At 45.4% G+C, this 27,964-nt stretch overlaps 1 protein-coding gene across 1 annotated transcript in view; it reads right to left on the bottom strand.

The window, feature by feature from the left end:
* NARS2 (asparaginyl-tRNA synthetase 2, mitochondrial) overlaps window positions 1-27,964 on the bottom strand; it is a 421,381-nt gene that overhangs the window by 123,938 nt on the left and 269,479 nt on the right. Inside the window, exons 11-12 of the mRNA XM_078656242.1 lie at window positions 23,809-23,946; window positions 18,377-18,474 (exon numbers count right to left, since the gene is read on the bottom strand). Of these exons, the coding sequence (XP_078512368.1) occupies window positions 18,377-18,474; window positions 23,809-23,946 (236 nt within the window). The remainder of the gene's footprint in view (window positions 1-18,376; window positions 18,475-23,808; window positions 23,947-27,964) is intronic.

Here is a 27,964-nt window from a genome sequence, read left to right as displayed (position 1 = left end):
TGCACATTGCCAGTAAGTGCATATGTGTGGCAAGTAGCTGCTAGAGCAGAATACCTCAGAGTTGGCTCTCACAGTTTTTAAATTAAGAGGGGTGTTCCAGGATGGACTGGAATTTGAATTTCATCAGCCCTTTGCATCTAACATCTACTGGAAGTTTTGCAGTTAGGCCTCACCAGGGTGTGTCTGCCAAAAACATAACTTAGTTAGATCAAACAAACACAAGCGTTAAAGACCTTGTGAACGTACTCGACTAGAGACAGTCTTCGGTGATTCTTCACTGGTGAGTGAATATCAGACAAAGATCACCCCTTGCCTATCTTTCATGTACTATTTTAATCACCATTACACAGCTCAGTGCATGAATTGCTTTGATAGCCATTCAAACAGTATTTGCTACTGTACGCTCTGAGAAAACATTTGATTAATTTAACTTAAAATATATATTGCAAGTTATGGATACTAAAGGCTTCGACATAACTACATGTGAGAGTTGCCCCACTCAACAAGCGACTATAACTACATATGTTTAGAGGCTTGACATTCACCTACTACTACTGCAGATTCCAACACACTTTAGAATATGTATTGTATCACCATGCAAACCAATTCCTCCAGCTGGAGAAATAAGATCACCCTTGGAGGCAATATACATTGCTAACCTGTTCTGGCATCCTACATAATTCACCTGCAAGGAAAAATATAGCTATGGAGTAAATTATCTCTCTTCCCAATGAAAAGTTGGTCTTGCACCTGGTAATCTTTATGTGTTCGATGTAAAAAGTAAGTGATGTTTTTGGTTCCAACTGGTGAAGCCTCTTCTTACAGTGATGTGGGAAAGAGAAAAGCAGCCCATGGCAGCTGTGTTGTTTTTCAGGTCTTGGACATACTTTTCCTTGATGGACTAGAGAAAGGTTTTCAGGGCCAACCGAATTGCATGAAGCTCTAAAATATTGATACGCTACTTCTGTTTCCAAAACCAAAGTCCATGGCATACATCTATCCCACGTGACTGTCCCAATGCAGAGACGATGCATCCGTCACTCCTCTGAGCTCTGGTTGAGGTAGGAAAAAGGGCCTGCAGGAGACCAGGTTGGCTTCCGTCAATCACCACTGAAAGTCTTGCTCTACATATTTTGAAATATAGATGAAATCCAAGAGGCAGTCCCAATGCTGGGTATATTGTAGACAAAGGTTCCACTGCACAGCCCACATGTGCCATGGGCATAAGGCAAGAAGCAGGATGCATGATGTCAAGAATCCTCAAAATCATCCAAGGCCAGAACCCATAAGCGAACCGAAATATCTGGATCACAACTTGAATGTCCTGCATGGCTACAAAAGCATTGAAAGCCGTCATATCCGGGATGACTCCTATGAAGTGGGATTTCGACTTGTTGATGAAGAATGCCATTGATGACAGGAGAATCACAATTGTCTGTAGGTAGTCTGCGAGTGACTGCTGAAAGCTCCTCTTCAAGAATGTAGAGGCATAAGAATATGCGCATCTCCAACGTAAGAAGATGGACTGCAACCACCGCCATCACCTTTTTAAAGACTAGGTAGGCTAGGGCTAACATAAGGTTAAAAGGCAGGAAAATAAATTGAGTGTTCCAAACCCACCACTAACCAAAGTAAAATTCAGTGGGACTGTGAGACGGGCACATGAAAGTAAGGGCAGCCGAACACCATCATCCACCCCAAACAATCCGTGTAGCCTTCCCTGACAAAATCTCTGATTTTTCACAGAATGGAGTTAACCCGGTAGAGTCTAAGCTAAAAATACGTGTTTTCCCAACAGAAGACCCTGCAAGAAGAAATATTTAATTTTTCCGGAGTCACTGGGGAAGAATGAGGAAGAGGATTTATATGCCAATTTTTTTTTTTTTTTTTTAACTTTTTGGTACATCATCTGCTTTAGTTCAGTTTTTGTTCAGTGAATGTGCCATACGTGTCTACGCTCTAATACCTGTATACCATTCAAACAAAATTCAACTATTAAAAAAAAGCAACATGATTAAAGAAATATTCCTCACCTGCTCCTTTGTTTGACACCCAGAAACAACACAAAAGAAGGCTTTTACATCACACTTTTCTTACTAGCTGTAGGCACACATCCACATCCTCATATTTTACTATGCGAACATGTTCCATGAACCACAAGTTATCCAGACTGCTTTTTTCCATCATTACAAGATGCTGCCTTCTCCACATCTAAATTAAATCACCTTTGCTCAGGAAGTAACTTGCTAATATTTGGACTGCTGCAACAACATGTACGGGAACAATCGTGTTAAAACACTGATGGATTCCCAAAGGCACTAAACCTTTGCAGCCTGCCTTCTTGTTGTGTTGAAATAACTGTACAACATCTCCCAAAACTCAAGGCACTGTACTTATGCCATGTCCGGCAATAAGTAGAGCTCAAGGCCCTAACCCTTCACCATAAGACCATTCATGAGTGAGCACCAGGGTCAATTTAGAAGACACAGACTCTACCAAAGGATCCCTAGGGTATCTCCCCATAGCAGACTTTTTAATGGCTTGGTAAGGTATAACTTTTATGGAGGAACACATATTCAAAACAGAAGTCACTTTTATATGAATCGCCCTTCTATGATCCCCTTATATAAAAAAAAACCTCCATTCTAGATTTGGCTGGAAATTGATTTATTCAGACATCAATATCTGATGGACACAAACTGTGGTCTCTTTTCTGGTTTACTTTGTACTCAAGTCTCACCTGAAACTGCTCTATCCAAACACTGATGGTGTATCTGTTTGGAGCTCCCATGTGTGCATAAACTGGAAGTTCCATGTCCTATCTTTATCTTTTCATGTACAAGGTTGTTTAAAAATATATCAGACACATTGTCCTGGGGCTCAGACCCAGTACTGTGAACATAATCTCTAATGAAGGTTACTATTCGATGAGATGCTTTCTCTAAAAAGCTTGAGAATCCTTGCTGACCTCCTTCCTTAGAAGAAATAGTCCTTAGAGGTACAGATTGTACACCCTTCTGTATTAGGCAACTACAGTACTTTCAACAAAGGCCTCTCTCTTACACAAATACAGAAATTCCAGTACAATATGTAGTGTGTTCACTGATTTTTGTAGAAGCATATATTCATGTTTAAAATAATTGCTGAAAAGATTAGACTACTGTCCCAGCAGACATGGGGTGATCCGGAGACAAAAAACATTGTGTTCCAGCAAACTGTAAGAAAGGTGACGACCCAAAACACTTCCTTAAATGCAGGTGCTCTGAAACCCCAGTAATAAAACAGGTCTTTCTCTGCAGATGTTATGAGAAACGAGGACTAACCCTGTCCAAGTTGATGGGGGGGAAACAGTGAAACAAAAACATGTGTCAGATATATCCTAGGACAGTTGGCCCCAACAGAGGATGCAAAGAAGGGACAATGAATACTTGGCAAAATCTACTGAGACTGAACAAGTGGCAGGACATTTCTGTACTACACAAGGAAGAGCACCCAGCCAACTGGATCACAGGAACAATGTGAATTCACCTCAAAGAATAAACTTCACTTCCCCAAATCCTTGCTTTCTGGTCCTTTGTTATGCAGTTATCATTCTGTTTCATAATACCCAACTTCATTAATGGGTTTTTTCAGTAAACAACTCTTTAATACACTCTATTATAAATAGGAAATACCAAGAATAATCCTTATCAGTGCGTCTGATATAGCTTCAATTGGAATGACATTGTCTCTCATCTTACGAAGCTACACCAGTTAGTTGGGTTTGAGGATACCACAAAGACCCTCACACACACCAAAAATATTAGTAAAGCATTAGCATCAGAATAGCAAACAAATCAATAAATGGATCTGATTAAACAAGTAATACATTAAAGCCACCACAGTGCAAATCACAGGCACTCACAGTAATAGTTAATGGTGTGAATCAGTGTTAACACAATGTAGGATATGAAACACCTAAAGCTATAAATAAAAGTGAAATTAACATTGGCAAAGCAAATAGGTCTAGTAGTGACCACCAGTCTTTTTGCCTTGGCAATTCCCGTTTTGTTCTTTCATGGTTTGGGGAAAACTGTATTGTTGGTGAAGCAGCCGGACTCTTGTCAATTTGAAAACATCATAGGTTAAGGCAAAAAAAATGTTGATTAAAAAAAAAAACAAAAAAAACATTACCATAGAAGCCCTAACAAAGAATGTGATTACTTTCTTTGTGGATGTGCTCCTTGTGAAAGGGCAGCACGTTACATCTCAAAGTGAAGTCAATAAGTGGCTGATTTGTGCTGCCCTATCGCGGCATACTGTATACCGAAGTAGCTGGATGAAAACTGAGACTGACATAACAAACTAATGGATGAAATCTGCCTGAAAACCCCTACAAGAAACTATACCTTATAGATTTGGTTTTAGTACAGTCAAAGAAATATTGGCAGAAATAAAAAGAACCAATTGGTCTGGGGTTGTCTACCAGCTTCTTGCCTTTGCTAATGTTTTGTGTAATATTGTTGTAAAAACTGTTTACACTTAGAGAGGCATGCAAATACAGATATAAAGGTGTGCCAAGAGAGATATACAGGAAGGTATGCCAAGGAAGAGCGACTAAGCAGTGTGCCAAGGAAGGTAGAACGAGAGGTGTGCCAGAGAAGATAGACTGAAAGGTGTGCCAAGGAAGGTAGACTGAGAGGTGTGCCAAGGAAGATGGACTGAGAGGTGTGCCAAGGAAGATGGACTGAGAGGTGTGCCAAGGAAGATAGACTGAGAGGTGTGCCAAGGAAGATATACTGAGAGGTGTGCGAAGGAAGATATACTGAGAGGTGTGCCAGGGAAGATAAACTCAGAGGTGTGCAAAGGAAGATATACTGAGAGGTGGGTGAAGGAAGACAGACTGAGAGGTGTGCGAAAGAAGATATACTGAGAGGTGTGCGAAGGAAGATATACTGAGAGGTGCGCGAAGGAAGAGCGACAGAGGAGTGACAAGGAAGATAGACTGAGAGGTGTGCGAAGGAAGATAGACTGAGAGGTGTGCGAAGGAAGAGCGACTGAGAGGTTTGCGAAGGAAGAGCGTCTTAGAGGTGTGCGAAGGAAGGTAGACTGAGAGGTGTGCGAAGGAAGGTAGACTGAGAGGTGTGCGAAGGAAGGTAGACTGAGAGGTATGTGAAGGAAGATAGACTAAGAGGTGTGCCAGGGAAGGTAGACTGAGAGGTGTCCAAAGAAAGATAGATTGAGAGGTATGCGAAGAAAGATAGACTCAGGGGTTTGCCAAGGAAGATAGAGTGAGAGGTGAGAAAGAAGATAGACTGAGAGGTGTGCGAAGGAAGATAGACTGAGAGGTGTACGAAGGAAGAGCGACGGAGAGGTGTACGAAGGAAGGTAGACTGAGAGGTGTACGAAGGAAGAGCGACGGAGAGGTGTACGAAGGAAGGTAGACTGGGAGGTGTGCGAAGGAAGATAGACAGAGGTGTGCCAGGGAAGCTAGACTGGGAGGTGTGCGAAGGAAGATAGACTGAGAGGTGTGCCAAGGAAGATATACTGAGAGGTGTGCGAAGGAAGATATACTGAGAGGTGTGCCAGGGAAGATAAACTCAGAGGTGTGCAAAGGAAGATATACTGAGAGGTGGGTGAAGGAAGACAGACTGAGAGGTGTGCGAAAGAAGATATACTGAGAGGTGTGCGAAGGAAGGTAGACTGAGAGGTATGTGAAGGAAGATAGACTAAGAGGTGTGCCAGGGAAGGTAGACTGAGAGGTGTCCAAAGAAAGATAGATTGAGAGGTATGCGAAGAAAGATAGACTCAGGGGTTTGCCAAGGAAGATAGAGTGAGAGGTGAGAAAGAAGATAGACTGAGAGGTGTGCGAAGGAAGATAGACTGAGAGGTGTACGAAGGAAGAGCGACGGAGAGGTGTACGAAGGAAGGTAGACTGAGAGGTGTACGAAGGAAGAGCGACGGAGAGGTGTACGAAGGAAGGTAGACTGAGAGGTGTACGAAGGAAGAGCGACGGAGAGGTGTGCCAAGGAAGGTAGACTGAGAGGTGTGCCAAGGAAGATGGACTGAGAGGTGTGCCAAGGAAGATGGACTGAGAGGTGTGCCAAGGAAGATAGACTGAGAGGTGTGCCAAGGAAGATATACTGAGAGGTGTGCGAAGGAAGATATACTGAGAGGTGTGCCAGGGAAGATAAACTCAGAGGTGTGCAAAGGAAGATATACTGAGAGGTGGGTGAAGGAAGACAGACTGAGAGGTGTGCGAAAGAAGATATACTGAGAGGTGTGCGAAGGAAGATATACTGAGAGGTGCGCGAAGGAAGAGCGACAGAGGAGTGACAAGGAAGATAGACTGAGAGGTGTGCGAAGGAAGATAGACTGAGAGGTGTGCGAAGGAAGAGCGACTGAGAGGTTTGCGAAGGAAGAGCGTCTTAGAGGTGTGCGAAGGAAGGTAGACTGAGAGGTGTGCGAAGGAAGGTAGACTGAGAGGTGTGCGAAGGAAGGTAGACTGAGAGGTATGTGAAGGAAGATAGACTAAGAGGTGTGCCAGGGAAGGTAGACTGAGAGGTGTCCAAAGAAAGATAGATTGAGAGGTATGCGAAGAAAGATAGACTCAGGGGTTTGCCAAGGAAGATAGAGTGAGAGGTGAGAAAGAAGATAGACTGAGAGGTGTGCGAAGGAAGATAGACTGAGAGGTGTACGAAGGAAGAGCGACGGAGAGGTGTACGAAGGAAGGTAGACTGAGAGGTGTACGAAGGAAGAGCGACGGAGAGGTGTACGAAGGAAGGTAGACTGGGAGGTGTGCGAAGGAAGATAGACAGAGGTGTGCCAGGGAAGCTAGACTGGGAGGTGTGCGAAGGAAGATAGACTGGGAGGTGTGTGAATGCCTCCTAAGAAGGTGAAGTGAATGTACCACTGTCCCTATACCTTACAAATGTAATGTGTACATTCCCTGGCTTGATAGATCTGCTCTTCCAGTATGGAGTAAGCATCCATGCTCCTCAACCAGGCCTGCTTCTTCGAACCTCCACCATTTTCTGGTACGAGCCCACTCCAATTGATGTTTCCTCTCAGGAGCCGTTGGTGCCCTCTAGAATCCTTAGAATGGAAGGGTCACTCCCTAAACATACATAATGTTGGGCTAGTATTTCTGTATTATCTGAAAGACCCATATAAGGTGGAAGAAGTCCCCTACCTAATAACGACATCACATACAGGCAGGTGAGGGGAATCTATCGATTTTGAATAAGTTGTCTGTCGTGAGGTACACTCTACGCAAGTAAATCAACTGGATCACATGCAACCTGGCTGTCATGGCCACTTCCCAATGTGCCATCTGTGCATCACCTTAATATTCCCCTGTCATTTGTGGCTAGGCTGCTTTCCCATTGAGCTCAAAAGTTTGCAAAGTGATTGAGGAATGGATATTAGGGCTTGACAAGAGTCTTGAAATGCCTTTGCTACCTACGTTGTCTATGATTAACTTTACCTCCAGTGGGTTAAAGTCCGGCAGATGTTGGTGCCAGTTGGACATCTGCCCATAGCCTTTCTAAGCTGTAAATACCTACAAAAAGAGACTTATGGAAGTCACATTCCTATTCCTAATGTAAAGTGGAAAAGCATCTCATGTGGTCACTTTCCCACATGTCTTCTTGCCTACAGATCCCTATTTGATCCCATTTCATGAAGTCAGACAGTCTGATTGGGTGGAGCAGTATTGTGTCAACTTTCCACCACCCCCGCTCTACAGCAGCAGTTCATCGTCACTCTTCTTATTGGGGGAAGGGATTTACATACCGGGACTCCATAAAGACATTATTACAGCTGAGATTCTTCAGATAGAAGGTAAAGTGCCAGGTTGTTTTTGTCCCAGGTCAAACAGTATAAACAATTATCTGCCATTCCCAGGCCCCATTTCTATACCGATTGAATACATTTTTCAAACGCGATTCTCTGGAGATTCTCAGCTGAAAGTAAAGTGTGCCTGTCTGTCAACAGTTTGAGTGAAATAATTGGGGATTTCGTATGGGACGTTTTCAAGGGCATATAGGAGTTAGGGCAGTGCCATGATTTTACAGATGGCTACTCAGCACAAAAAGGTGGGAAGATGCGTATTCCACCTGAGGATATCTCTACAGCTCCCAACAAGGGGGTCGAGTTGAGTTCCCGACAGCGAGCTGAGCTGCGAGTGATTGAGACTGCAAGATTTCTGAAGATTTCTACTTGTCAATGGCAGTCTAAACTGTGTGCATACAGTTTTTAATTCCTTTGAAGCTTAGGCTACATTGTCCTAAAGAAATAGCCAAAGCAAATAAAGTCTGTATGAAGAAATCTTGGCCATTTGGGTAGCCTATCAACTACATCAAGGGCTTTCAATTTTCGGCAACATAACACACTAAATCAGCCTATTGCTTCATGTGGGGCTCTGTAAAGACTGCTTATAACTGAGATGCTAAAGGATAATTTGGTGGAAATAATCTCTTCTACACATAGAAGCTATTCTGTACTTAACCGTAAAAATAATCCAAGAGTGAAGGTAAGAAAAAGCCCTGTGACACCCCAACACATATAACCAAAGACAGGCAGTGTGCTTTCTCACTACTATGCACGCCAATAGAGAGTTTGGGACGTTAACGAGTAATAATACTTAAAACCAGAAGAGGCTGAAGAAATTTGTACTACTACTGCGGAGACAGGCACACTGTCTACACAACTCCACATCCTGACAACAGGTAAGTAATTTAACTGTGCTACAAAGACACATCTCAGGGGCAAGACATCAATTACAATGCTGGTTTGTTTAACACCCAGAATAAAAATAAAACTTTACATATATCCCTTCAGCTTTGTGGATCCAGCACACAATTGTTGGCTCACATTGTTCAACAGGATATCGACACCTTCAAGGACTAAGGTGCAAGCTGCACCATCACAATTCTTTTTTTTTTTTCTTCAAAAACTTGTATTGAATTTTGCATAAAACAAACATAATCCAAAGCAGGGAAAGATCAAAAATAATACACAGGAAAGTACTTGCATGAGTAATCTGATAAAATCTAAAAATGCAGAGGACAAAAGTAAAACATACAAAAAGTAGCATGCTGCTGGGAGGGAATTTTATTTATTTATTTATTTATATCATTTATAGAGCGCACTGTTACCAATCGGTGTCCTGGCGCTAAACTCCTGGGAATAGAGTTGGAGTATAGTATTTCATAGTGATTATCAATGATTATAATATGACATAATATCGAAAGAGTTTTCCATACAGATATTATATACGATCTTAAAAATATTTCACAATTACACAGAAAAGCAAACAAAAGGATAGTATGAAAACAATATATATCGACAATGGCTCACAATTTTAAGATGTCGCAGGGTCGTAGTAGCAAGGAGGGTAAGAAAGCACTGTGATCATGTCATTTTTAGGGGAAGCTAGTAAGAATTAGTATGATAAGGGCAGAGGGAAGTAGTCAATACATTTGGCATGGGGATTCATGGAGGTTTATTGGCAGCCAAGAAGGTGTTGAGGTTTCCACATAAGGCTCTATGTTGTGACTTCCAAGGAGAATGTTCTAAAGCAATATTGTCTGAGCCTCTAATATGTGCAACCCAGTTCATCCAGGATTTGAATGATGTGGCTGCAGTATTTTTCCAATTGGTAGGGATGAATCTACAAGCTGCTACCAATAGAATATCCAGAAGGAAAGCATCATTATGGGAGATATGTGAGGATCAAGAAATCCCATAATGATAGTGTGGAACTCTCGTTTAATCTGAAAGCCAAATAGTGATGAGAGAAATCTGAACAAACTGTCCCCAAACGTCCTAACAGCACTGCAGGAAAAGGGTAAATGAGGTAAATTCCGGTATCTTTATTACAATTCCAACAGGTTGGGTCATCTTTAAGGCCAACTTTATGTAGACGAGATGGGGTCCAAAAAATTCTATGTAAAAGTCATAACTTCGTTTGAGAGAGTGCTGGTATGATTTCATGTGAAACGACCGATTTCCAAATTAAGATCCAAGTCTCCTGGGATATAGGAATGTCTTAGTTCCATTTTGCCTGCATATCTAGGTTTAGACGTGTGGAGGTTGGCTGTAAAAGTTTATAGTATTGTGAGACCAGAGGCAGTATTATAGAAGTGTCCCGGGGGCGCAAAGGGCGTTGGCGACCGCTTTGTGTGCCCTGGGGCACGTTGGTATTACAGAAGGGGCTGCAGACACTTGTGCGTCCCCTTCTGGAATACTGGAAGTGCTGGCGTACATACAGCGCCAGTGCTTCCTCAAGAGGGCGTGCCATCATTTGCATGGGGGGCGTGGCCCCATGCAAATGAGGAAATCCCTCTGCTTCTGCGCCCATGCTATATTACAGATGCGGTCGCTGAGGCAAAGAAGCTCTCAGGAGGCGCACTGACTGTCAGTGTGCCCCCTGATTGCAGCCCTCTGGCAGGGGAAAGGGGGTCCCATGACATCGCCTTGTAGGGGGGGCAGTCAATGACTGCACCCTCCCGCAAGGGGATCTCTAGTCTCCTTTGAACGTGCAAGTGGGTAGCCACCTGCAAGGTAAAAACAAGGAGCGGCTTGAAAGCAGCTGCTCTGTTTTTCACGTGAATGCCCTACTCCTAGGGCAGCCCATTCTCTCTAATGCGGCACATTTTCCTTGACTGCGCCTGGCACAATCAAGGCAAATGCGCCATATGTGTAATATGGCCCCTGATGGCCCCGAATGTTAGCAACTGCAATTAGATTGGGAAGGGAGGGGTTCTGGGAGGGTGGATTGACCTTAGAAATACAAGATTTAAGTTTAGGAAAATCGTAAAAGTCCATATTGTCAAGTATGAACTGCAACTGTAATTCTCTGAAGGAAAGTAGGTGTTTTTTTGGACCTAATCGCGACAGAAAATGGATCCCTTTGGAAGACCAAGCCTTCCAATTAAGTGGAAGGAGTAGTTTCTGTCCTGTAACTCCAGTTCTGTAGTAGGGGTATCTCTGTTATAGTCATAATCTAGTGAATAGTCCCGCCCATGTGCGTGGACCCCGGAGCAATCAAAAATAATCTCTTACAGTGTCGAAAAATGCAGACCTGCACAGACACTTAAGAGAGAATTAAAGACAGATAATGCAGCCTATAACACAGGCTACACTGTCCAGTACTTCAACTAGAAATTCCACCAAAAAAATCCACAACAGCAAAGCCTGTACAGATTTCCCTTGCTTCAGCAGCAAAAACCCTCTGGAATGATAGAGAGGAGGATCTGGACAGACAAGCCCCATAGGCTGCCATTATGTGGCTCAGAACAGGATACTGTGCCTTTAAGAGAACTTTCCAGAACTTCACAGTATCCCAGAATGCACTGCAGGTCCCATTTACTTTCAGTTCTTTTTGAAGGCGTAACACGCCAGACCTGTAGCATTCCTTACATGAATATATATCTCTCTCTCTACCGGGGAGGAGGGCGGGCGCTTATGACTATAACAGAGATACCCCTACTACAGAACTGGAGTTACAGGACAGAAACTACTCCTTCTGTAGTAGGGGATCTCTGTGTATAGTCATAATCTAGTGAATAGAATGGCAAGCCCATCCCCACACCAAAGCGGCGGTGGAGAAACGAGAAACAACACCACTATTGTGCGAACAGATTTCGCAGCGAAGCCTGCCCAACCTGAGCGTCCGCTCTGGCATCAGTGTCCAGGCAGTAAAGCTTAGCAAAGGTATGGACCGACTTCCAAGTGGCGGCCTTGAAGATCTCTGCAATTGGAACATTACGGAGCAAAGCAATCGTGGCAGCTTTGCCCCTGGTGGAATGAGCCTTAGGTTTACCCCCTAAGGTCTTATTAGCTTTGTGGTAACACAATTGAATGCAGGACACAATCCACCTCGAGATGGACTGCTTAGAGGTAGCAAGACCTGTCCTGACTGATCCATAATTGATAAACAATTGATCCGATCTACGAATATCTTTGGTTTTATCCAGATAAAATTTCAACACCCTCCTAACATCCAGGGAATGTAAAGACCGTTCCGCTGGAGATGAAGGATTCTGAAAAAACTTAGGCAAAGTTATAGTCTGGTTGACATGAAAATCAGAAATAACCTTGGGAAGAAACTTAGGGTGAGTACGCATAACAACCTTAGCAGCATGAAATACAGCATAAGGTTCTTGGCAACACAACGCCTGAATTTCACTCACCCTGCGGGCCGATGTAATGGCCACGAGGAACGCCGCCTTCCAGGACAGGTGCTGCAACGAAGCCTTATGAATAGGTTCAAAAGGCTCCTTCATCAACCTGGACAGCACCACATTCAATTCCCATGAAGGCGAAGGAAGCCTGACAGGAGGGAATACTTTCTTCAAGCCTTCCAAAAAGTCTTTGATCACAGGGATCTGGAAGAAGGAAGTCTGTGAAGGGCATTTCCTGTAGGCAGTCAATGCAGCCAGATGGACCTTAATGGAATGAACATTAAGGCCAGACTGCGCCAGAAGTAGAAGGTATGGAAGGATGACATCTTCCTTACACGTCGTAGGGTCATAGTTCTTGGACTTGCACCAGATGCAGAATCTCTTCCACTTGTAAGCATAAGAAGTCCTAGTGGAAGGTCGCTTAGCCTCCTTCAGTATGTCCATGCAATCTTCCGGGAGATTAAGATGGCCATATTGCACTATCTCAGGAGCCATGCCGCCAAACTCAAAGACGAGAGGTTGGGGTGCAACATCCGCCCCCGAACTTCGTGAGAAGGTCCGGCCTGCACGGCAACTTCATGTGAGGAAGCAGAGACTGGTGAAGCAGGTCCGTGAACCACCACTGCCTGGGCCATTCCGGGGCAATCAGTATCATCCGCACCCTGGACTGGGACAGCTTGATGAGAACCGTCGGAATCAGGGGAATGGGTGGAAAAGCGTACAGAAAGCTGTTCGACCAGTTGATCCATAGCGCATTCCTCAGCGTCCCCGGCTGGTAGTACCTGGAGGCGAAGTCTCAGCATTTGCTGTTTTCTGCGGTGGCGAACAGATCTATGTCTGGAGTTCCCCACCTTGCGAAGACTTCTCCTAGTACTTCGTCGTTTATGACCCATTCGTGGTTTTCCTGAATCAGTCTGCTCAGTGTGTCTGCCTGAACATTCTGCACACCTGGCAGATGGGTGGCCGTTATCGTCAGTCCTCGGGCCAGAAGCCAGTGCCAGATCGCCTGCGCCTCCTGCGACAGGGTGCGTGATCTCGAGCCCCCCTGCTTGTTGAGGTAATACATCGTGGTCGTATTGTCCGTCTGTACAAGCAGAGAGTTGGTCTGGAAGGACGGATGAAAGGCCTTCAGCACCAAGATAACAGCTCTGAGTTCCAGGAAATTGATGTGGTACGTGGACTCCGTCGGGGACCACGTCCCTTGAATCTGTAAGTCTCCGGAGTGCGCTCCCCAGCCCTGGAGAGACGCATCCGTCACGATAGTCTGAGTGGGAATGTCCTTGTGGAAGGGAACCCCTCTGAGGATATTCTCTGCTGAACACCACCACTTCAGAGACTGAAGAGCATGCAGAGACAGTTGTATCTTGTCGTCCCAAGATCCTCTCCTTTGGTCCCACTGATCCTCCAAGCACTCCTGCAGCGGTCTCATGTGCAGCTGCGCATGTGGCGTCAGGAAGATGCAAGAGGCCATCGATCCCAGTAGAGACGACCCCGTCCTCACCGTTGTAGAAGGAGTGGTCAGAAGAGCCTGAGCCTTCCGACGAAGCGATAATCGTCGCTCCTCCAAAGGAGACACGCTTGCTGACCTCGTATCGATGGTGGCCCCCAAGTACTGAATGCACTGGACCGGAGTCGGGACAGACTTGGACATGTTGATGTGCAACCCCAGCTTGTTCAAGAGAACGCACGTCTTCTGGAAGTGCGCTTGAGCTTCCGAGAAGGAGGAGGCATTGATCAACCAATCGTCCAGGTTCGGGTAGACAAACACTTTGTTCTTCCTCAGGTGTGCCGCTACCACTGCCATGCACTTCGAGAAAGTCCTGGGCGCAGACTTCAGCCCGAATGGAAGTACTATGTACTGGTAGTGATTGGTGTGGACTTGAAATCGCAGGACCTCCTGTGTTTGTGTGCAATGGGCACATGGAAGTACGCATCCTGTAGGTCTATTGCACATAGCCAGTCTCCCTGTTGCAACTGAGGATAAATCTGATGCAACGACAGCATGCGAAACTTCTCTCTGCGAATCCATTTGTTCGCCTGTCGCAAGTCCAGAATGGGCCTGAACTCGTTCTTGTCCTTCTTGCGGACCAGGAAGAACCGGGAGTACAGACCTCTTACTCTTTGAGACAGAGGTACGTCTTCTATCGCCCTTTTCCTTAACAGGATATCGGCCTCCGCCTGGAGCTCGCGCAGTTGATACTGCGAGCTGACCGGAGGAATCGATGGAGGAGGGCTGATGAACCGAAGACCGTATCCATTGCAAACAATATTCAGCACCTACTTGTCCCGAGTAATTTTTCTCCACTCTGCCAGAAAAAGTTGAACGCTTCCCCCCACCGGAGCGGGTAACGGATGAAGGGGAAGTAACCGCTCAGGGTCGAGACCCGGCCGGGCCTTTGTTAGCTGTAGAGGACTGTTGTCCACCTCTACCCTTCTGGCGCTTTTGGAAGGGTCTCCGGAACTGCTGCTGTTGTTGCTGCTGCTGTCCCGAAGACTGGCCTCGTCCTTTCCCCTGTGCACCGAACCGTCTCTGGAACGGGCGGTAGGACTTCTTTTCTTTGGGTTTTTCCAAACCCACAGCCGTCAGGGTCTCCGCCTCGGCCTTCATGCGGGCCATCTCATCATCGGCATGTTTTCCAAACAGTGTTTCACCGGAAAAGGGCAGATTGGCCACCCGCTGCTGGGCCTCCGGCTTGAGTGACGCGAGCCTGAGCCAAGCATGGCGGCGCTGGTTGATCCCGTGACAGTAACCATGGGCTGCCAACAGCGAAATATCCGCAGTCGCGCTGATGACCTGGTTTGAAACCAGCATCCCTTCCTCAAGTATTTCTAGGAAGTCCTCCTTCTTGTCACGCGGCAGAAGGTCCGTGAACTGTTCCAGGGAGTCCCACAGGGCACGGCTGTACCGCCCCAGCAAAGCCGAGTCGCTGGAGGCTTTCATGGTCGTGGAAGAAGTTCCACAAGCCTTCCGACCAGCCGAATCAATCCATCGGCTTTCCTTATCAGGCGGCACGGTGGAGGACGGGGAGGTAGAGTGTAACTTCCTGGCCGCCGTCACTATAACTGAATCGGGCACTGGGTCCATCCGCAGGAAGGCTGGGTCCGAATCCGGTGCTCTATACTTCTTCAGAAGTCGGGAGGGAGCGGCCTTCACCACCGCAGGCGTAAGAAACAGCTCCTCCGCAGGTTCGACCAGCCCTGGCACCATTGGCAGTAGAGGGCGAGACAGATGCTTCTTGTGAAGTGTCTCGAATATCACGGACGTCGTAGGTGTAGGAGCCGTCACCGTGATGCCCAATTTCGTAGCCCCCCTCAGGAGAACCTCCTGGAACGTGCTGATGTCGTCCACCGGAGACACCCTTGTCCCCGGGGAATCCGACAAGGTCGGCGAATAGGATCGTGTCCTGGAGGAGTCCGTGCGGGACCTAGATCCTCTCCTCCTATGGCGACGCCTAGATCTAGTGGAGGATCTGCGCCGACTCCTAGATCTTCCTCTCCGTCCGGAGCGTGATCTCGACTTCCTAGGCCTCGGACGACCCGCCGGTTCCACCGGAGCGGGCGTCTTAGGTCTGACCGGGGCCGGCGGCTTAGGAGTCCCTTTGGGAGGGGTCGGAAACCTGGGTAAGGAAGCCGACCTCGGAGGAACCGGGGGCGGCTTCTCTGGCACCCGAGGTCGAGGCACAGGTTGCGGAAGCGGAGGCAAAGGAGGAGGGGTAGGAGCCCTGGGAGGGAGACCCCTCGGCAATGGAGGCGGAGGCGTAACTCGCGAAGGCGTATACACCTCGGAATACACCGAGCCCGGTGATCCACCACCAGCCTGGGACGTTGGTGAGCCTCCCATGGCATCAGGCCTCTTCTCCCGCTTCTTCGACGTCGAAGAACGGTGACCAGACGGCGAGCGTCAGCCCCTCGACGTCGAGCGTCTTCCTCGACGTCGACCGTCGTCCATGTCTCGACGTCGACCGTCGCCTATGCCTCGACGTCGACTTCGTACGCCTCGACCTCTCGTGTCTCGACGACGACCTCTTGCGCCTCGACGGCGACCTCTTGCGCCTCGACGCCGACCTCTTGTGCCTCGACGGCGACTTCGACCGCCTCGACGGCGACCTCGACCGCCTCGACGCCGACCTCTTCCTCGACGTCGGATTACTCCTCGACGACGAGGATCCCCTCGACGACGATGTTCTCCTCCTCTTCGCCAACGGCGGAGTCGCTTCGACGGCGAGCACCGACGCCGACGCCGGGCCCTTCGACGTCGATCACTCGACATCGAGACCGACAAGGATGACGACAAGATCGCCACTGGAGACTTCGACGGTGGTCTGTGCACATCCCTCCACGTCGAGCGCCGACGGCGCTTTGCCCCAGAGCCCTGGGGGGACGGGGAACAGACCGCAGTCATTCCTTTCGACGTCGTGGTCTCTGCAATCGACCCAGACGGAGAGTGGGCACGTTTGCTGGTCTTCCTGCCCCTGGGGAGCCCCCCAGAGGCCTCAGCATGGGTAGAAGGAGCCCCTCCAGACCCACATTGTGCCTTCAGCCTTCTTTCCTCGAGTCCTTGAAGCCTGATCTTCTTTCTTTCCTTCAGGGTCCTGCCAGAGAAGCCCTGGCAGATCTCACACTCCTCAGGAAAATGGGAAGAGGGAAGGCAGAGGATACACACCTCATGGGAATCCGATTTGGCCTTCTTCCTGGAGCACTCCGGGCATTTGTCAATAATGCAGGCATATTTGACATAAAAAGGAGCAAAACCCAAGAAGAACAGCACTAAAGTACTTTAGAAGCACTCAAAACGAAATTACTAGTGAAAAATCACCAATAAACCCTTGAAAAGGGAGAGCTGAATGCTCCAGGGTCCTGCTTGCAGGAGCCGGAAAAAAGAACTGAAAGTAAATGGGACCTGCAGTGCATTCTGGGATACTGTGAAGTTCTGGAAAGTTCTCTTAAAGGCACAGTATCCTGTTCTGAGCCACATAATGGCAGCCTATGGGGCTTGTCTGTCCAGATCCTCCTCTCTATCATTCCAGAGGGTTTTTGCTGCTGAAGCAAGGGAAATCTGTACAGGCTTTGCTGTTGTGGATTTTTTGGGTGGAATTTCTAGTTGAAGTACTGGACAGTGTAGCCTGTGTTATAGGCTGCATTATCTGTCTTTAATTCTCTCTTAAGTGTCTGTGCAGGTCTGCATTTTTCGACACTTTAAGAGATTATTTTTGATTGCTCCGGGGTCCAAGCACATGGGCGGGACTATTCACTAGATTATGACTATACACAGAGATATCCTACTACAGAATGCTGTTAATCTTTGAATGATGAGTTATTCCAAAGGGAAACCAAGTTAGAATGTTATATTGAGACTTCCAGTTTTGTGTCTAACTTTAGCAGGGCTTTTTGAGGGTTTTGGAAAATTTGTCTGGCTTATCAGGAGGGTTCAAATGTGGTGGAGAGTAGCATGATGGGGTGAGAATCTTCTAAGATTCGTCTTTCTACTAGAAGCCAGGCTGGAGTGCACTCCATAGTTGGGGAAAGCCGCATAGAGCCCTGTTTGGTCAAGAAGGCTGCTTAGTAACAACATCAGAATTCTGTTATATGGAAACCAAAGAATGAACTGAGATGAGAAGCAGATTGATGCACCTCGACCCACTCGTCAGCATGTGGAGAAGAGAAGATGTGCAACAACAAGCAACCTCAATCCACTTTTTCAAATTAATGTAGAAAAGCCATTGGTCTGTATTCATAATCCAGAAGATAAATGTAAAGAAATTAACTAGTATAAAATTTTGCACATGGCCTACAAAGGTATTATCTATCTGGACTGTAAAAGACTTAACCCACTTATGTGATACATTGCAAATTACACTGATTTTCTGCTGAAAGTGAATTACTTAAAGCATATCAAGATTATCAACGTTGTTTTGCCCAGAAGGGGCAAAAGCTTGAGTGCTAAAGATGAAGAAAAATAATAAACTGCTGACAATCCAAGGAAATATACAATAAGATACTAAACTTTTCCTGCAGATGTTGCACTGTGTTTTGTCTCAAAATCATGAGAACTACAGTCATGTTAGGGTATCTGGTAAAAAATAAATGGTATCACACGTGGCTAGAAGAATGAGAACTTCAATCCTCTTACAAACATTGGTTTGGAAATAAAGGTGCAATGATCTAAAAACAGAAAATCACAAAAATAAATAAACCCAACATTGGTGTACCTGTCCAGGCGTGTTTGAAGAATGCTGAGCCGGTCCTCTCTCAGGCTACCACCAAAAAGCTCCCCTATTCCAGGAACTAGAAGATCTACTGCTGCCACCTTACAAAAAGAATGACATTTAGAGGACTTGATCAATGGTAATTTGCAATCATTAACAGTCTAGAATAAGACGTATAATCCTGGATCAATACAAACAAGAATGCAAAAGATGCACGCCCACACACACATGCAGAAATTCCAAAATCTAGACATCTCAGACAGAAATGCAAATTACCCATTTTTGTATTCTCGGCACAGTGGAGAACATGGGACAATATGGAGTCTGACCAAAATGGGATATAACGCTATGATATGCGCATGCTGTTTTTGACCCGGTAAAACTGTGTTTGTGTGTTATTCCCCAGTGTTGATGGAATAACACAGAACTGTATGCCGCAGAAGTGCAATTACTGTCCAGAGACTCCAACTCTTGACCCAGTAATTTTGAATGAGTTTTCCAAACTGAAAAAATCCAAAAGATTTGTGATACTTTCGATCCTCCTCAGATGGAGACTGTTGGACAGAAGCAGTCAAATGTAATTGATGGTTCTACGGAATAAGAGATGGCCCTGTCGTTTTCCAAACTGGTAAAGAATTCCACAGTTTTTCAGTCTTGCCAAAGACAGAGATGTACTCCAGGGAAATTTGTATTGAATAATTTCTCTTTGCCAATGACATCTAAACAAAGAGTAAACACAACTGTCAGGCCGATAAAATTGAAAGATGCAGAGGTGGCTAATAGATGACCTCAAATATCCCAGTCAGTTTGAAGTGATTGTCCCTGTCAAGTCCACACAAATGTAAAATGCAGATGTAGGTGAGAACTGCCCACAAGAACAAGTTATTTACCTCCAGTAATGCTCTTTCTGATGGATACTCTATATGCAGATTCCTCAACTTTGGAATATTCCTCGGGACCCAGACTAGATCTGGAAAGCATTCACAGCAGTGCTCCCACGAGCTGGCAGGGGGGCAACGTGTGGCTCTGCAGTAACTCTGTTCCGCCCCGGAAGTGATGAAGTGGAGCCACATACAGATGCCATCCATATGTGGAGACGTCATTTTGTTTCGTGGCCCCTTCCCTTCCCTGCCCTTGGACAGGAAGCACAAAAAAAGTGGAAGTAACAAAATGCAAATCTCTAATTTGGGACATATGTAGATGGAAAAGGGATCACTTCACAGAAGTGGGAGGACAGTGAGGAATCTGAGCTTAGGGTATCCACAAGAAAGACTGTCATTGAAGGTAAGTAACTTGCTCGTCTTATGGATACTTTTAAACGCCGAATCCTCACTCAAGGTGGAGGGTCTGCATAGTTTTTCCAGACCAAAAGGTTGTAGAGGACTAAACAAGCAAAGTTCCCTTCCCATCAGCCTGGCTATCAAGGCAGTAGTGTTTTGTGAAATGTGCACTGACACCCACCTTGCAGCTTGACAGATGATAAGAACAAGCACTCAGCACGGCTTGGCAGTCGTAGCAACCTTAGCCCTGGTGAAATGCACCCTCATTCCTTCTAGAGGCTGCTTCTTGGCCAATGCAAAGCAGGTTTTAATCCAGAGGACTGTCCACCCTGACAAAGTGTTTTTCTGCACCGCCTTCCCCTTCTTTGTCCCAGAGAACCCCACAAAAAGCTGAACATTGTATTTTGGTGCGACTGATGTAAAAACTCAAGGTTCTTCTGGGGACCAGTCAATGGAGTCTCTCTTTCAAGGTGTGAGGCGGAGCAAATAACGTTGGAAGGGTGATGAATTGGGCAAGGTCAAAAGGAGTCACAACTTTTGGCAAAAAGGCCACCCTGGTCATTAACACCAGTTTATCTGAGAAAAACGTGGTGTGCGGTGGCTGCACCTAGAGAGCATGGAGTTCAATCACACCATGGGTTGAAATTATCACGATGAGGAAGATCGTCTTTAGAGTCAGAAGATGTTGCAAGCAGCTGTGCATCGGTTCAGAGGGAGTACACATTAGGAAAGTGAGGACCAAACTCAGATCTCCTGTAGCATCACAAAATGTTTTGGAGAAAAAATGTGGCTTAAAACTTCCATGAGCATCACACCTGGTGAGTTAATCAAAGATGGCTGGTCCAGCAAACACATAAAAGGAGAAAGGCCAACAAATAACCTTCAATTATGCCGACAACAAGCCCTGACTTCGCCACAGAAATGTTATTGCCTTATACTGTGAGGGTCAGAAGGATACCTCACAGCAAGGATAACATCTATAAACCTTGAGAGGTAAGTCGAACAAAGTGAACAGCTGCTCAATTGCAAAACATAGTTGTGTATATCGCACAGAAAGCTGCCCTCTTGCTGCAACACAAGATCTTCCCGAAGCAGTAGTCTGAGCAGAGAAAAAATGCTCATGTCCAGAGGTTTGTGCTTCCATACTATCCTGGCCCGATCTGGAGACACTAAGAAGACGTGCGCATGGTTGTACCCGATCTTCAGAACTCTAGTCAGGAGAGTTAGAAAGGATTAGAGGAGTATCACACTCACTCTAGCCAGCATACGTCTCGCAGAAAGAGCCTTCTTGAAAACCCCAACACACAAAAGGGTTGACATTGCAAATTCTCTATGATAGCAATGATCTAGTCAATGATCTCCCCACTGGTGGAAGATGCTCTGTGCCACTTGGCAGTGTGAAGGGTGTTTGTGACTCACCAGGTGCCACCGGCTGAGCTCATCCACTGTGATGTTTAAAGATTCTGCCTGGTGGCACATGATCAGGCAGATGCCCTTATGCTCCAGCCAACTTCAGAGGGGTAGATCCTCTTGGCACAGGATCTCGCTCTATCTTGCTTACTGTGGTACCAAAAGTCATTGGTGTTGTCCATAAGAACCTGTACCAGCCTCCCTTTGATGGCCAGTAGGCGGGCTTTCAAAGGCAGGAGAACGGCCAGCAACTCTAACAGATCCGTATGAAGCCTGGTTTCAACCAAAGAACTCTGACCGCCACTTCTCCCTGATGACCCGCCAACTCAGCAATTATGCATCCGTCACCAACCTCAGCTCTGGGAGGGGTCGGAAGAGGTGTCTACCACTGATCCAATTGCAGTTGAGCAGCCACCACTGCAGATCTGTTGCAGTTTCATCCGATAAATGGATGGTATCCAACAGGTCTCTTTGGTGTTAGTCCCACTTAGATTTCAGATTCCACTGCAGAGCCTGCACCTGCCAGCTGGTATAGTCGACGAGCTTGATACATGAGGCCAGAAGATCAAAAAAGCCTCAGAACTACTCTCATTGAGACACAACATTCAAGATGACTCCTATTAAAAAAGCCTCTGTGAAGGAGTCAGGTGTGACTTGAGTATGTTGATTGTTTACCCCAGTGATGTCAAGAGGTTTACTGCCATCGGGAGGTGGTCTACCACTGACTCTGGAGAGCCCACTTTTAGCAGTCAGTTCCGAAGTAGGGGAAGACCTGTTTCCCCGACCTATGAAGATGTGTGGCAACTACAGCCTTCACTTTCATGTACACCCGAGGGGTGTTGGATAAAGCCGAAGGTGTGAATGGCAAACTGAAAATGCTTCTGGCCTACCTTGAAGCACAATTAACTTCTGTAGGACAGCAGCAGGGACTCATGAATGTATGCGTCCAACAGATCCAAGGCAACTATCCAGTTGCCCGATCCAGAGCAGAAAGAACCTGGGCCGGTGTGAGCATTCTGAATTTGTCCATCCATAGGAAGCCATTCAGAGATCAAATATCTAAAAAAGGTTGGAACTTCGGTGCTTCTTTGTTATGAGGAAATAGCAGAAGTAACAAACTAGTACCAATTTCCATGCTCATTACCCTCTCTATAGCCCCCTTGGATAGTAAAGTTTGCACCTCTTGCAACAAGATGGACAGGTGCTTCTCTGAAAGCCGCTCTGATTTGGGCAGAAGGTGCAGAGGGTCAGAAAGAACAGAAGGGCACAACCTGTTGAATGACCTGAACGACCCAGCCGTCAGAAGTACTAGCTTGCCACTCTTGGAGGAAATGTTTAATCCTGCCTCCCACGTGGCAGTCGTGTACCACTAAGGGCAAACTAAAACAGTTTGGCTGCTGATGCTGCAGGGAAGGAGGACTGGGAAGATCAGTGCCCCTGAAGACCTGCAAGTTGCCTGCCAGATACCCGCCCCCAGAACTCAAAGGGATTTGATAGACTGTTGCTGGGGCAGAGGCCTGGCACTGCCTGAATGCCAAACCTCAGGAGTAGCCCCCAAATTGGGTGAAACTGTCTGGCATGGGTCAAAAGGCCCAAAGAACACACAGTTTCAAATCCCAAAGCTTATCAGATAAATTACTTTTCAGAAATCTATGGAATTAATTAGACATGTTTAATGAGATGGTGAGGTAGGGTATTGCATAAAAGAAGTGCCCGATCAGACAAACTACGACCTCCTCGTTTATATCTATTTTTCAGGACCGCTAACCCTATGTTGAGATCACCGAGCACTCCGTGCATCCAGACACATGCCATCCCTTAACTATTTGGGGACAGCATTATTCGCGAATAGAGATATTTTATGTTCTGTCACACTAAAAGTGAAGCCCTGAACTGATGGTGTGGATTTGATATGAGCTGCCAGAGGTTCAATGGGAACAGCATTATTAAAAGCACTCCAATGGCCAATTAAGAATAAAACACAAACCTACTGTCTGGGAGCCAATGCAGGTCACTCAGGAGTGAAGCGAGTCCTGCAACAGCGTTCTAGACTGCTCACAGTCTTAACACAAGGCGGATTGGCGTATATATGAAGCTTTCCCATAGTCCAACTCATTATTGATAAGTGAAACAACCACTGCCTTATGATATTTCTGAGAGATAAAAGGAATCGGTAGGTTCCGTTGACAAATATGGAAAAAGTCTGATTAACCACTCCCTCTGCATTCATGCACACATCTTCTCAGAGCATGCCCCAGTCGTCTAGCCAGGATATTAATATAGTAATATAGATTGTACTAAAGTACTATGGTACTTGTATACCCAAACCAGTGGAGAGATTGTTTTTCCAGTTTTTCGATTACTGGAAGCTACTAAAAAAAAATCTTTATTTTCTATGTGGAGCATTAAAAGATCTTTATAATGTTTCTATACAACTTCAATAAAGAATGAATTACAAAAAACAATGCGTGTACACACAGACACAGGTATGAATAGTCCTTCCTCTGCTTTCTATAACTTTTCTTTGACATTTTTATTAATTGTTAAACAAATAATTTGCTTTCTGGAGACCTTAATTTGCTCAGTTTTTTATACGGATTGTGGAAAAGGGCACGGACACACAGGTAAGCTTATTAGAATCACTTTGTGGAGTATGCAACACAAACATCTCATTTGATCATGGACGTCTCCCAGCAGATGTAAAAGCAGGGATGAACGCGGCAGCCATCTTGTTTGTTTACTTACCGTATGTTGAGGGCTCTCTCCATTATCACGCATATAAAAGGGTTTGAGATCAAAGGGGTAGTCGACAACAAAGACGGGCACGCCTCCACAGTGCTTCACCAGGTGTCTTTCATGCTCAGTCTGGAGATCGCAGCCCCACTGCAAGAAAGATTAGCAGCATTAGCGGGGCTCGCCTCACACGCAGAGCGGCCCGTTTGATGTGGTGCTCGTGCGTGCCTTGCCTTATTGTTCCTGTCTGTCAACACAACGATGTGGTCGGAGGCTTCCGCCCAGCACAGATATTGTCATTACTACAGCGGTGTGATAATTACTGGGTTCCTCCAAAATACCTCGGGACCACGTGCTCATTAATGCTCACAAAACAGTTCACAGGCAAGAAAAGGTTGAGAGCTTACAACTAAAAGGCAGAGTCAAAGATATGGCATGCATAATGAGTAAGCTGTAAATACATTTCAAATAAAACATTAGACTCCAGGAAAGCAAATCTGCGGTGCATTCCAATACCAGACACACTACCCTAGACATCTGTGCTTGTCTTTTAAACACAGTTGAGTCTGCACACCTACATCTTACAAGCCTTACCCCTGACAAAGGCTTGTCCACTAAGTACCAAGCAGAGTATATTTAAAACAAACATTTGTGGGCTGTTTGAGCTGCCAGTTCACCTCTGTCTAGAACTGGGGTCTCCAACCTTTTCTGTGTTGAGAGCTACTTCTGCTCAAGGAAAGTCCTTCCGAGCTACTAGCACATTTTATAAATATAACAGTGACCACATAAGTGACATTACAGTATAAGCACCCTAAGCAGCATTATCAATCAGTGCTGGCCACTCAAGCATTCCAGGAAAGGTTACCAACAGAAATGCCAGGAAAAAGCTTATCAATATGAAATGACTAATGAAATACCAGCCACGCATCATGTGCGAAGGGCAGAACGATAGCAGCAAGCCTCTCCAACTCAGCTTCAATTATCATTAAACTATCTGCTTTGCATGTTTTTCGAGCTGCAACTTTTTTGTATGCATCAGCACATACGTTTCTGAATATGCACATAGTTTTCTATCAAATACCACTTTCCATTCAGGGCCAACAAACTACGGTCTCCAGAAGAAAAATCTTTTATGAAAAAACATAATTGTTGCCTTCAAAAAAAATCAATTTTTATTTTCAGGAAATACTCAATCCCACAACATTAATTAACCATTTTCACTGACTATTCCTATGCATAAATGCCTCACTTGGACAGTTTCTGCTTAGAATGCCCAGGCATTACAATTATAGATTGTGGAGGCTCACCATAACACCAATGAAGGCTGTAATATGCCAATAATGCCCGTCATTATGCCAGTGCTAACACTGTGCCGAGATATCAATATATCCAGGATGCCCACCATATATCAGTCATGGCCATGATTACGTGAGGGGTGGCCACCACTATGTCACGGATGGCTAAAAGTAGGCCTTTCATGCTCTTAGTATGCCAATGATGGCCGACATTATGCTACGACTAGACCGCGATTTACCAAAATAGTCTTGAATGGCCATTATTATGCCAGCACAGGCACAACTGTGAAAGAGAGTGACCCTGTTTATGGAGTGCTCGCATATACTTTTGGTGGTCCTTCACACCAGGTACAGCTTCTTGGGGAATTACAATTTTTTTCGGCAGGGACATAATGTCACACACTAACAACTAAATGTGCACATATACACACACAAATTACTGCACAAGAGGCTCTTTATTGTCTCGGCTCTGGATCCACATCCTGCTCTCCTCAGCTCTTGTACTGATCATGGACCCAACTAACACATTTTCGCTGTGGGCCCTGCCATCCCACACTCAATTGTTCAATTGAAATTGTCTAAAGAGACCTTGCTGGGATTCAAACTCGTGACAGGCCAATCACAGTGCATTCAGGGGTGCACTGTTAGTCCACAGGAGCCAGTTATTAGGAGGGGATGCTAGTAGTTTTAAGGTGGGTAAAAATCCTGCAATCAGTTTCAGAATTTTTTTACATTTGGACTCTTCATGGCCAGAAAGCTTTCCTTCATGGTGGAGTAATGCTTGACTTGGCAACAAACTTAGTTTCTCATTTGTATGATAGGTTTTGGATTCCACATATAATGAATGATTAAATGGTATGCAGATGTTTACTGTGATGTTGACAAATGAACCAAATAGCTATTTTCAGTTTTTCCTTTTAGACATTTTTAGATGAGGCATTTATTGCTTTCTGCTCTTGGGAAAGTCTTGTGAGAATAATTTTGATGGGATATTGATTGGGCATATTTTTCTTTCATCGCTAATGGACTTTTCTTTATTGCCAACTTTTTTGTATTTCCACAATAACCAAAACCACTGATTTACAAGGGAAAGTCTGAAACAGCTCACCATGTACAAATCAGAAACTGGGAACTGATTGGGATGTGAGATGTGTGCTGCTCTTTCAATGACTCGAGCTCTTCTTTGTAGTGAGTTTATTACTAATTGCTAGGTCTCTGGCCTGGCAGCAAACTGCAGCTGTTGGGCCTGAAGAAAATCGAGTAAGGAAGGCTTGTGGGGAGAAAAAAGGGGAAAGGTTGGGCGATTGAGTGACAGCAGTGGTGGGAAGTGTGACGAGAGAAAGCAACAAGGAGCAGGTGGGTTGAGAGAAGCACACAAGGAAGACAGCTGAAAACACATGCACTCTCAAGGAGGGCTAAAGAAAAAACAGTTCCCTAAATGCGAATATAGGAAGCACAAAAGCTAGCCAATCAAAATTATGGTAAACAGGCTATGATCCATGGAAGGGACAAACACAAGATGGGTAGTCTGAAACAAGGATAGCCATCGATTAAAGCACGTAAAGCCAGTCATCGGTACGCAACAGGCAGGCTCCAAGTCCCTTTTTGTTCTTGGTAAGCCCACACTATCTTTCACAATCATGCCGCTTGCACTGTCTGTTAGGCTAGACCTAAAAATTTGAACTATATGCAATCTTATTTTCTTTTCAACAAGAAGTACAACACATTGATTGGGTCTAACTGCTTTTGTTGAAAATTACATAAAAGTGCTTGCAGGCACTGAAGGAAATGTACCTTAGTGGTTTCCCAAATTTCCTATGTAGTTGAAGACAAAAAAAAACTGGAAATCTATCATTCAAACTTGCATATGTAGGGCCGGTCTGCTTCTTGCAAATGTATCCTCCCCATGAGGTCAAAGTGCTCTTAAGTCAGTGACGCTCTTTTCACTAGAATTAGTGACATGCCGATTCCGTCAAAATATCTTTTCCCCAGCACACCAATACCAGTGAGCCTTACACATTCTGTTGTGGCTGAGTCAGCTGCATCATCATGCATGCTAGGGCTTCATATCACTGAAGCAGAGAGCTGGATTTATTTAAGCTCAAAGCAGAAGCCTGTTTTCATATCAGGTTCACCCTTTGCACAGTAAGGGGAAGATTAGCACAATAGACAACTGACTAGAGAAGGAGGTGACCGCACTGGCACATTCATAGATCACTAGCACCAAGTAACACTGAACCAGTCAATAATGTTAGTTATTGTGGTATAGCCCCTTGAGCCCCTTGTGGGTGGCTCAAAACTATAGGAGAGGCCCGTGCAACTTACTAATATTATTGACAGGTTCCATAGTATATAATAGTGGATTACAAAAGAGGTATTTTGTGCAAATCAGTGTCCTGCAATAGTTGGCTACAGCATTCACAAATCTAAAGTCTGGTGTAAGATCTTTTTATATTAAGGGCAGTAGATGCTGGCAGTCATCTTTTCTATGGGCTAGGCTTAGCAGGTTTTGTTGTAGAATGCCACCTTCTATCACTTTATCAAATGTTTACATTTCCAAATTCTTCAAGTATTCTTGACATATATAACATAACATACATACTGGAGGATCTACCATTCTGCTCGGCCACTAGATCATCCTTCTTTCTTTTCTGGTACTGTAGACCCATGCACACTGTAGGGACACTAACAATCAGAGGTATTTTTTGAGTTATGTCAAATGTTTTACAGTAACATAGAACATTCAATGTGATCATTACAGAAGCACTTTGATGATCCAAGTCAATGAATTCTTCCTCTGAACTGAAGCCTAGCCACCGGCCGCATCACCATTCATTGTGCCGCCTTTTGTTCACTTCAGAGCAATGAAAGCC

Source organism: Lissotriton helveticus, chromosome 8 (genome assembly GCF_964261635.1).
Source record: "Lissotriton helveticus chromosome 8, aLisHel1.1, whole genome shotgun sequence".
In the NCBI taxonomy this organism is placed as follows: Eukaryota; Metazoa; Chordata; class Amphibia; order Caudata; family Salamandridae; genus Lissotriton; species Lissotriton helveticus.
The sequence above is the reverse complement of the archived record's forward strand: the minus strand, read 5'-3'. Positions and strand labels throughout refer to the sequence as shown.